Source organism: Marmota marmota, unplaced genomic scaffold, assembly GCF_001458135.2.
Source record: "Marmota marmota marmota unplaced genomic scaffold, marMar, whole genome shotgun sequence".
NCBI classification, from domain to species: Eukaryota; Metazoa; Chordata; class Mammalia; order Rodentia; family Sciuridae; genus Marmota; species Marmota marmota.
In genome coordinates this window covers 32,978,866-32,990,835 of record NW_026000142.1, presented here as the reverse complement: position 1 = coordinate 32,990,835, position 11,970 = coordinate 32,978,866, and the positions used below count along the sequence as shown (strand labels likewise).

At 31.8% G+C, this 11,970-nt stretch overlaps 1 protein-coding gene across 1 annotated transcript in view; it reads left to right on the top strand.

The window, feature by feature from the left end:
• The window catches only part of Sema3e (semaphorin 3E), a 257,184-nt gene that overhangs the window by 134,345 nt on the left and 110,869 nt on the right, over nucleotides 1-11,970 (top strand). The window contains exon 2 of the mRNA XM_048785929.1: nucleotides 10,660-10,820. Within this exon, the coding sequence (XP_048641886.1) occupies nucleotides 10,660-10,820 (161 nt within the window). The remainder of the gene's footprint in view (nucleotides 1-10,659; nucleotides 10,821-11,970) is intronic.

The following is an 11,970-nucleotide window of genomic DNA, read 5'->3' as shown; positions in this document are numbered from 1 at the left end:
TATATATATATATATATATATATATATATATATATTACTCCTATCACTAAAATAATCAAATGTAAAATGAAGAAATACATGATAGACCTATTCAACTTTTTAGCATGACTTCAATTTAAAATATAGATTGTAGAGAACACATTAGTTTTATAACAGAACATTTCTGAATTAATATAAAACTGGAATTGTACTTATGACTTAAATAACAGCTAATTATAATAAATTACAGTTATGCACACATTAGTTATCTTTTGTATGCTCTGCATGTGCTATGCAAGTGGTGTGACACTGAGCTACATCCTCAGCCCCATTGGTCACCTTTGTTCCCAAGTGGAAAAGCATCTTACGGAATGCATTCTGGAAAGTGATGGAAGAAAGAAATGTTGGATATATGTGTTAATGTGAACAAATGATGAAGTAAGCAGTTATCCATTTGTCTCAAACATCATTTTAAGAAAGAGTATACAGTAAATTTATAAAACAGTAGTATTCTATTGTTAAGCTTAAAATATTATGTGGGATCTAATCTGTGAAAAGGGCACAATCCAGAAAAACTGGCTTTAAAAATATTATTGTGAAATGAATTCTATTTACACATCTAACTTTAAAAGTAAATAAAACAAATATAACTAAAGCTCTGTAACAACAGACCGTTCACAATTTCTGTTTGAGCATTTTGAAAAGCTGGTGTTTGGATGATGGTCAGACTTATAGCACACTAACTTTTGTAATACTGAGAGCATTTTGTAGGACTTCTAGAAACCTGTTCTCCTTCTCCCCTCTTCTAAGTTTGTTTTAATAGAAAACATTACAGAATTATACATTTTCTTTGCTTCCTTAACTTTTGCTTTGACTGAATATTTAAGAGCTCTTATTATAAAACTTTTTAATGTCCAGAAACCAACGCACTCTCAAGTGTGGGGTTTAAAGGTTGGTTTGAAGTGAATATTTTTTTCTTCCAACTGAAAGAATCTGTTCCACTGTGAGCAAACTGCACCTTTCTTACTCCCATGTAACTGTCCAGATGAATAGGTGTGCCTAGGAGTTTATCTTTTATCTTTTATCCAAGTTCAGACTTTAGAAGACTGAGAATGCTCCTTATCCACTTCAGGTTCATAATATTGTGTGTGTGTGTGTGTGTGTGTGTGTGTGTGTGTGTGATTTCAAACGCAGCTTTTTAAAAAAGTGTCAAACTAGTTAATTATCCTGGGTAATCAAGAATTAACAGTATGGAAGAGGAGACTTAATGAGGAAAAAAGAGAATTAGCTCTGCTTACTGAAGTTAAAAAAAAAAGAGCACATTAAACATACCTTTCTAACATAGTTGAGGCACAATTGTGTACATTTAAGAACCCATCTTCTTTCATCTCTCAACCATGTCTTCACATGACATAAAACTTAACAGCTTGAAAAATCTTTCAACATACAGAATACAATGTAAAAATGCACAATGGACATGGTGAGAAAATAACAAAAAATAAAACCAAAGTATCCGAAGATATATGAAAGGATGCTTAAAACTTTACTAAAAAATTCACATTAAATTTATATTTCCCCAATTAAACCAGCAACAATCCTAAACTTTAATTATGTGGTTGTTAAGGCTAAGGAGGTACATTATAGTCTCACCTTTAGTAGTGGAATTCTAAACTGATTAATCCCCAGGCAAGTTTGACCATATTTATGAAAATTACAAATTTGTATATCTTTTGACCCACTAAGTTTAATTCTAAAAATTTATCCTACAAGTATACTTAGTGTTGTTTTATTAGGAAAGTTTGAAAGAATTTAAATGGAAGGCATCTTCCATAAGTGATCCAAAAGTAGAATATTATGCAACTGAATCCTCTTTATATTTTGATACATAAAGACCTCCAAGATATTTTCAGTAAAGAAAAACAAGGTACAGAAGGGGGCTTATTTTATTATTCTCTTTGTGCATAACAAAGTTGAGAGTTTATAAAGATCTATATATTTTGTGTTGCTGGGAATCAAATCCACAGCTTTGTGCATGCTAGGTAAGGGCTCTCTCAATGAGCTACAGTCCCCAGCCCAGGATCTATACATCTTATTTGTTGTATATGCATAAGTAAATCTGAAAGAGTGCTCAAGAAAGTAGAATTAAGCCCCTGAAGATAAAGAATTGAGAACCAGACAGAATCAGACAGAGGACAGAACCAGATTGAGAACCAGATGAGGAGGTATCTAGGAGGGAGTTTATCATTATTAACCTTGATATTCTTTGGGTTTTGAACTATAAAATGTATTTACTTTAAAAAAAGTAAATTTTGCCCAGTTTTATCAAGTATATTAATGAGAACTCTTAATACTAAAATAAACTTACAAAAATAAAAAAAAATGAATGATATAAAAATCAGATTGTGTAATTTTTACAGGTTTATATCAATCTTTAATTTTTCTCCAAAACCCTAATATTGTCCCAAACACAATGGATCTTCAATGTATTTTGAATTTTTTTCACTAAATTTAATTAAAATATATTATACCAAGCCTAAAAAACTTAAATGAAAAAATGTTTACTTTAATTATGTAAAATTTCATATCTATACTTACTCCATTTAGGCCATAGATTTCTATCTCTTCAATGCACTTTGCTACTACCATTCACCCCACTTGCTTATTATAATAAATAAGTAGTCTTGAAACCTCCCTATCATTCTCTCTTGCCCCCTTCTGGCCATTATGCACACCAAAATACATTTGGTATTTTTCAAGTAAATCTCATCTTATAATTGCTCTTAAAAGCTTTGCCTTCTCCTTACATCTTGAACAACATGCTCTAGTTTACAAGGCCCTAAGAGATGCTGAAGAAAGTACTCTGGTACTTCCAGAGTGTAGGCTCAGTTGTGAAGGCTGTTCACATGGCACTTGCTCCTTTGGCCTCTAGTGAAATAAAATATCCTCATAATTAAACATTTAGCTGGAAATCATAAATAAATATTTAAATCACTGGCTTTTAGGGAGTATTATTTTATATTCTTTGATGTTCTTCACTTAGATAATTTGATTACATACACATACACACCTGTCATACATAGATAATAATTGTACACAAACTTGTTCCGTGGTGACCTCTTGTTCATAGAGGAGTTCAGAGACCAATGTGTAATACTGGATAATTGTAATCTACCTAGGATGAGAACAAGGAATCTTAAAATTCTGCATACGTCATGTTTCTTTAAAGAAATAATGACTGTTTAACACTAGACTATTCTTACATATGTTCGAACAATTTTACTTTTATTAGAGGTGGTTTATGATGGAAAATCTTGGAGCACTCCAATACCTATAATATACCAATGACTGTGAGAAAGAATCTAAATTTCAGGGAATAGATAAAAGGCTAGCCGCTGCTAACAGAGCAATCAAGGAATCATTGAGCCATCTCCTGTTACACTTTTTACCAAGTTTATTGTGTAGTGGTTTGTTTTGCTTTACTGTGCTGGAACCCAGGGCCTCACACATGCAAATATTCTGCCAATGAGCTACATCCCTAACCCTTAATTTTTTTACATTTCAACAGTTAGCTTCTACATTATTACAAACTATTAATGATCACAAGTTAGATCTGTCAAAATCATCAAACCCTGTTATAAGAAATTGTCTTCTTTTTTACCATTAAGAAGTTAAAAAAATTTCTAATTGCTATTTCCATATACCATTTTTGTTAATAATGCTTACTATATATATATATATACAATTCAATATTTTTCAGTTGAATTAACTTTAAGACACACATGGTATAAAATAATGGATTCAGAAAGTAATGACAAGTTTAGTATTAAGAAAGAAACACCTCTGTCTTTAAAATCTATTTTTGTTTGAGAGTTGGAAAATACGTACTTGCTTCTCCCCCATTTTACACACAGAGGTGTGGAATTTAAATATATTTTGACAAAGTGTAGAGGTCTGTCTCTGTAGTGTATTTATGTCAGAGAGTTTTAAAACTAAGTCCTTTGCAGGTTACAAAGAAAGGCCATGAGAGGAAATGACTAAATCCTGAGTGTATATCTTCATTGACAGCTGATAATTAGCATGCAGCTTAGCTATAATAATTAGTTCCCTCTTTAGAAAATTTCCGGATGAACTCTAAGTTGGTGCATTTCAGTTTTGTCTTGTTTCTTTGTCCCTTCCCTCCCCAAGTAATTCATGTTATTTTTAGAGTAGGAAGAACTCAAGATGAGCTCCATCCTTCTTACTGAGTCAGCACTATCTATTATTTGTACTGTGTTTTCTGGAGATTACCTGGGATTAGAGTTTCTTTGTCCCCCTTTCCTGTATTTCTTTTTCTTTCATCCAGACAGCTTGCAGTAGTGCAAAAGGATAAAGACATTAGCCCTTGCTTGGTAAATATTCCAAATCCATATACTATGATTTGGAGTTAAAATCATTAATATGACTTAAAGTACTGGCTCTAACCCTAAAAAAAAAAAAAAAAAAAAACTGAGAAAGGGATGAAAGCTTTTTGCTCCTTTATTTTGCCTTTAGTATGCTTGAACACACAAAAGAACTTTCAATATATTTTGAAACTCTGCAGCAAATCAGGTAAAACCATTTAAGAAATATAAAACATCAAAAAAAAAACAAACCCACAAATTGGTAAGTAAAAGCAACATGAAAAATTCTGTAGTTTTTTTGAGACTGTTTATAAATTACAAACTAATAGTAAATAAAATTGAAATTCATAGTATCCCAAATGTTCCTGTTGATGATGTTACTATGAAATTATTTTGAATTATTTTAATCCAAATTATCATACATTTGGAAAACTTTTCATTCTACCTCATTATTTATTTCAGGCTCTGAAAAAAAATGCATTCTGTTTCTGATATATTATAATCCCTTAATAAACCACACTTTTCTTACTTGTGTGTATGAGAACACCCACATGGTAGATTGTGGAGTCTAGTTAATATGGAATAATATATTTTATATATCTTTAGATTTTCTGTAATAATTTTGTTTCTGCTTTTTAAAAAACCTTTGAATTGAATGATTTACCAAACTTTACTCTTTTCATCTAATTAATTAATTTTATGTTTGGAATCATCTTTTTAAAAATAAAGTATATTCCAATTCCTAGACTTGCATTTGAATTAAGTAGATAAGACTGAAATTGAAAATATTCTCTTCTCTCTAATAGTGTGAGTGACTCTGACAATCAAGTTCTTATTAGGGAAGATGGCTCAGATCAACTAATAAAAAAATCCAGATTTTATTTGTGGCAGATACTCTCCAACATGTAAAAGGATTGTGTTGAGAATCTGTAATCAGCAGGTCAAATTATTCAGTCTACTAGAAATACAGATTATAACAAATGTGTTACTGTAAGTTTATTTATGAGTAATAAAGATAGATTGCATAGGTTTGCCTATGGAATTGAAACACATGCTTCATAATGACTGCTCTGGCTCTACGTAATTATAAGGACCACATTTAACTATAGATGAATAATTGATCACAAAGCAGCCTATCTAGAGGAAGCCAGCAATCTATGAATTATAGACACTGCTGAAATAATTATATGCCCTTTCCTTTAGGAATTGAATTAAGAAGTATAGGAATTATTACCATACAGTGTTGAGGTGGAAGCTGGAAGGTTGTATATAATTGGGTGCCAATGACATATTTGGCTATGAGCAAATTAATGAAGAAACATTTTGGAATCAGTACAGTGAACAGTGGCATCAAGACAAGCAAGAAGCAGAGATGGAGCATCTCCTCAGAGATCATTTCCTTTGGCTTCTGTTAGTTTGCTCATTACCATGGGCCTGACTTTCTATCTTTGGGTTTGAATTCTCCTAATTTGATCTCTATTTGTTGCAGTTAATTTCCTGACTAACGTGGCCACTAATGGTCATACAGTTACTTTTGGTAGTCTGCATTTTAATATGTGTTCAGTTGTATTATACTAAGGCTTGTAAATACATGTAAGCAGAGGTGTGGAACATGACACATTATTTCATAGTGATATTGAGGGTCCACCATGTTATTTTTCAGCATTTCCCTTTAAACAACCTTGGGAGAGCCCTCTCTTAGTCCTTTAGACCATGTAATCCTCCTAAACAACTTGTACTTTTGTTTTGTTGTATTATTCTGACTTCTATTTTGAATTTTAGGAAGCCTGCAATCAATTTAGAGATTCATTTTAAGATACTAAAGGATGACCTAACTGTTAAAATGTATTCCAGTCTTCTCATTTCACTATTTTTCTCTTACAGTCTCCCCTAGAAATATATGTTTATTTGATTGAATATATTTATGCAAGAAATATCAGATCCTTTGTGAGAATAAGTAAGTTAAATAATTGAATGAATACAGTAGAGCAATGAATTTGACACTGAATAAATAAAAATAAATAACTAATAAATGCATGCATCTTTTTTTTTAAAAAGAAACCTTCTTATATAGAATGGGGCTCTGTATTCATTATCCCAGATTTATGTCTACAGCACAAATGCTTACCCACAAATGAATACTTTCACCTTATCCTGACAAAGTCAATGATGATAGAGAATTATAGCCAGCTGGGAAGGACTTTTTAGGGCTTAGAAAAAAGTAAAGATCACAAACAAGAAAATATAAAGCATTGCATTGATATGTTTTGCTAAATGTTATGATTATGAAATAATATATCTACTGTAAAGTCTGAACTTAGGAATTCAACTGCTGATACCGTTCTGTTCTGTGGTATTGGTCAGGGTGAAGAGCAACAGAAATATTCAGTGCACTTCTTTCATATTCTAAAAGTGTTTAAAGAAAACTACACTCATTCATTCAGGGTTTTTTTTGACATGATATTCTTGACTTTATTTTTATTATTTTTATTTATATATATTTTTATGTGTCTTTATTAGTTATACATGACAGTAGAATGTATTTTGACATACATATATGGAGTATAACTTCTTATTCTTCTCTTTGTACATGATATAGAATTACATTGATCATGTAATCATATATGCACATAGGATACTAATGTCTGATTCATTTTATTTTTCCTATTCTCATTCCCGCTTCCTTCCCTTCATACCCCTTTGTCTAATCCAAAGTACTTCTATTTTGCAGCCCCCTGCCGTATTGTGAGTTAGCATCCACATATCAGGGAAAAGATTTGGCCTTTGGTTTTTTAATTTTTTAAGTTAAAAAAAAATTTTGGAATTATTCTAGGAAATATCTTCACAAAGGAAATGAAATTTCTTGAATTATTGGTAAAAGCATGTGATAATATTCAGCCTAACATATTTTGGAAGAAATTTCTTCTGAGACCATATGGATGAATCAAGCTACACAATCTTCAAAATTCCATATAACAATAACAAAAAACAATTTGTCTGACTTTATAATCATTTAAATATGAAAAGTTGTGAATGAGTGTTTAATACTTCCTTTTAGGCAAGATTATAGAAAATGTGATAGACTTGTTCATTGACCATTCCATCCCATTTTTAAGTTTCCAAAATCATAGGGTCAGCACAGTACTTAGAAGGGCTCTGTAAAACCATATACATGTTGGGTTTGTTTATTTTTATATTGTTTTATAAACTTCATATTAAAAACACAATTCAAAGAATTAAGAATTTTAAAGGTGGAACACATATTAACACTTGAGGAATCCAATCTAAAGAGGTTAAGAGATTCTTCAAGTTTCCATAGGTAATAAGGGCCAAAGCCAGGACCAGCATTTGGCTCTCAAGATTATCAGTCTATAAGAATTTTGGTAATGATATATACATTCATTGTGCTTTCATTCTCATGTTTTTATGGGTAATTTCAAAGTTTGTTTTTTTTTCTTTTCATTATACTAGTATATTCCTGTAAGATATTCATTAAATTTCTGGGCACCTGAGTTTTTCCATCAGTGAAATAAAAGACAGTGGTTATTTAAACGGTTACACTGTGGTAGCTTACTGTTTGGGAAAAAATGTAAAGGTCACTAAAAGTGGATATTTACAAAATTTGCATTACTCTAATGCACATTTCAGTTCTTTACATTTGCATTCTTCAGTCTTTACATTTGCAATTCTTTAGTGCAGCTAAAGGAACATGTGTGCATCTCTCTTTGTATAGATTTGGCCATAGAGAAGAGGAAATGGTCAGAAGAGAAGTTAATATATCAGAATAAAATAAGATTGATGATTTAATAAATAATTTATATTATTACTGATGAAGAAATAAAAGCTACCACTTTTAGACTATTGCAATTATAGTAAGCTTAGCAGAAACTGGCAATTCATAAAAACAAGAAGAAGTTAGTGTGTATTTTTCCACATGTAGATGGTAACAGAGGTACTAATGACCTCATCAGAAGTAGGCAAAGTCATCCCTAGATTGAATTCACTCATGGAGTAACCCCTTTGCTGATTGGTTTGCCTCTCGTTCCAGTGCAAACCTTCAAAAATATATTACTCCATTCTGATAATATTTTAGATTAGGGCCCTCATATTTGCAGTCTTTCATACTTTACTTTTATTTTTCAACAAATTTAATCTCCTAAATTTTGCCCCTTTGTGTATTGGCAAGTCTGTGGTCTAGAATCCTGCTAATTGTAGCAAATATGTGACCGTTCTTTGATCAGTTGCACCCATCCAGGTAATGATTTTCATGGAGTACAAAAACTGGAAAATTTTAGTTAACTATCAGTATAACTGGGGAAACTTTTATAGGAAAGAGTTCATTTAGTGGTACTGATATGAAATCATACATGTTTATAAAGACAAAATATGGTAGCAGCTGATAGCTTTCATCTGTAAGTTTGTTTTGGTATTGGATCCCAACTGTGCTTTTATGTGTAAATACTTTAATAAGGACAGCAGCATGATTTTTAACTTGACAAAATTAGTAAATGGAAAAAAAATGTTGTGTTCCAGGATTCAAGATATTCTAATCTGTCAAATTCCTATTTTTTTCCTTTCCAAGTAAAGTACCTACTTTCTCTTCATCCCACCCTAACAACTTGTTCTCAAATTCTTTATTTAGGATATAAACAACTCATCTCAAATTTTACCTTTATAAAAGATACCTAAGTTTTAACAATATTGCTTGTTGTAAACTCTAAATTTAAAGTTAATCCTACTCCAGAAAAACTTGGGCATCAACAGTAGCAGAATAAAGACTTAAACAAGGAGTACATTTTTAAAAGGAAGAGAAAAAAACATCTTTTTCAGAAACAGAAGATATAGAAGAGTGAATAAAATGCTCTCAATTTGTTGTATTTTCTTTTATCATCCGCATTTTAGTGTTCTGGTCAATAATGTTCCACCTTCTCTGTCAAAGACATTTGACGTTGACCTTTGGAACAGAAGTTACCTTCTAACTAACATTTCCAAGGGGCCTCTTCAGAAACTCTTCCCCATTCATGATCTAATTTGGGAATAATACTCTTTCTCATTATCAAAGGCACTCATATATAATTTTACCAACTTTAATATTGAACTGCCATATGCAATTAAATACCTTCAACAAACAAATTTACACATAAGAGAGGCTTGCCAGATTCTAATACTTTAAAATTAAGTATACATGTCTAAAGCACATAGTTTGCAATTTCTGACATAGGCATAAATGCATGAACATTAGCAAAATCACAATTGTGGAAAACAAACCCCCACTGTTAATAACTCAGTGTAGCTGTAACCTTGATTAGTTTTTAGAATTGTACTATTGATTTTGACTGTGGCTTTCAATACTGATTTAAAGTAGAAAGATTTTTCTGAGTTGGTGTTCATCTAAAATTAAATGGACACACTTTGAGAGTGTTTAATATAGATTTGGCATTTTGTTATAAATAGAGAAGCTATAAAATGACTTTTCCACATAGCACTGGAGATTAAAGATTGTCAAGGATGATTTTTTTATTATTATTATTTTAAAACTTTGGGGCTGGAGTTGAGGCTCAGAGGAAGAGTGCTTGCCTAGCATGCTAGGTTTAATCCTCAGCACCACATAAAAACAAAATTAAGGTATTGTGTCCACCTACAATTTAAAAATAAAGGTTTAAAAAAACATAGAATATTTACCTTACCTATCACATTAGATTTAAATTTTTAGATTCATAAATTGGTAAAAGATTTTAATTTTCACACATTTAATTTATTGTCAGTTTGACTGTATAGTTGACCCTCTGTATCTGTGGTTTCCACACCCCACAGATTCATGGATTTAAAACATTTTTTTAAAAAAATTCTGTCTGTACTGAACATTCGAAGACTTTTTTCTTGTCATTAATCCCTTAACAATACAGCATAACAACTATTTATATAGCATTTGTATTGTATTAGGGTGCTATATGTAATCTCAAGATGATTTAAAACATAGAGAAGAATGCACAAAGGTTATATGCAGAAACTATGCCATTTTATATAAGCAAACTAATCATCCTTAGGTTTTAGTGTCAGAGCAGAGTGGGGCTGAAACTAATCCTCCATCGCTACTGAAGGTTGAGTATATATTTCTAAACTTTTTTGAATACTGAAGTTTAAAGTCTCTATAGCTATGAGAACATGATTGTTAACTAGTTAGTTCCAACAGGGTTGTAAATACAGTCAGGAGAAAAATGTTTGTTAAACATTAACAAACATTTGTTAAAGGTATTTGCATTTCTCATGTGTTTAGTATATATATCTCTTTGCATTTCAGAGCTCTTGGATCTGAACAGAACATCAATATTTCATAGCCCTTTTGGATTTCTTGATCTCCATACAATGCTGCTGGATGAATATCAAGAACGACTCTTTGTGGGAGGCAGGGACCTTGTGTATTCCCTCAGCTTGGAACGAATCAGTGATGGCTACAGAGAGGTATTGAAACATCAAAATATTTTAGAAGGAAAATAAAAGGGGGGAATTGCAAGGATCTTACTTGACTTGTTTTTTTCCATCATTTTGATCACTTTAAATTTTTGAATGATTACTTTATTGAAATAAAATTCAGAAGAAATGAAATCATTTTGTGAAAGGTTTATAAAATCATGTCTGAACTATATTCTAGCACACCACTGATAATGCAGATTCAGAGACTTTTGCTTGGTGATGTGACATTCCTCATGCATGATGGCTCTTGTCACCACACCCACTGTCCTAAGAACTGAGTTGGAGTATGCTGAATTACTAGAAGTTCCTCTGGCCTTTATTGCTCTAATATCTAAGCTTGAAGAAATATGGATATGTGACCTCAGTATATGCTGTTATATCGATGCTGTCTATTGGTAACACCACTAATTCAGATGGTTGCTCCTTAAACCTGGTGGAATAAGGTATAACACTTTTTAAAATCTGCTTAAATATTTATGAGTTTTACTATTTTTTCAACAACCTCTCTACTGAAATTTTTACACTTTATTAAAAAATATGAGTCTTACCCTGTTATTTTACTAGAGTTTGTCCTACAGAATTTTGAGAATTATTGCTCCATTGTTTTCAAGCTTAAATATAACTGCTGAGAGTTATGATGCAATTCTGATTTCAAAGTTTTGTAGATAAGCTGTTTCCTGCCACCCTACTCCTGAGCCCAGGCATTTAGAATCCCCCTTTTAATATCTATTTTAAAGCTCTCCCATATTTTTTCTACCATCAGTCTTTTAAGCTGTCCCATATTTCTTCTACCATTAGTCTTTTCTCATCCATTGTGCTGGAACACAATGAACCTATCTAGGAGAGACCCCATGACCTTAGTTCTGGAAAATGCCCATTATTTTTCTCACATTTCCACTCTGCTCTGGACTCTTTCTGCTACTCCGTGAAGTTAGACTCACCCCCCTTTACCCCCCATGGTTTGGGCTTACTGCTCAGTATTCATACTTTGAAATGTTTTCACTGATATCAACACCAATCCCCTTTTCACTCTCTAGACCTCTGATTTCTGAAAAGTTCTTTTTCAGGAATCAGCATGCTTATTGGCACCCCTCACCTTGCAGACATTTATATTTCTGTTTTTGCTAGTGTGTGAAGC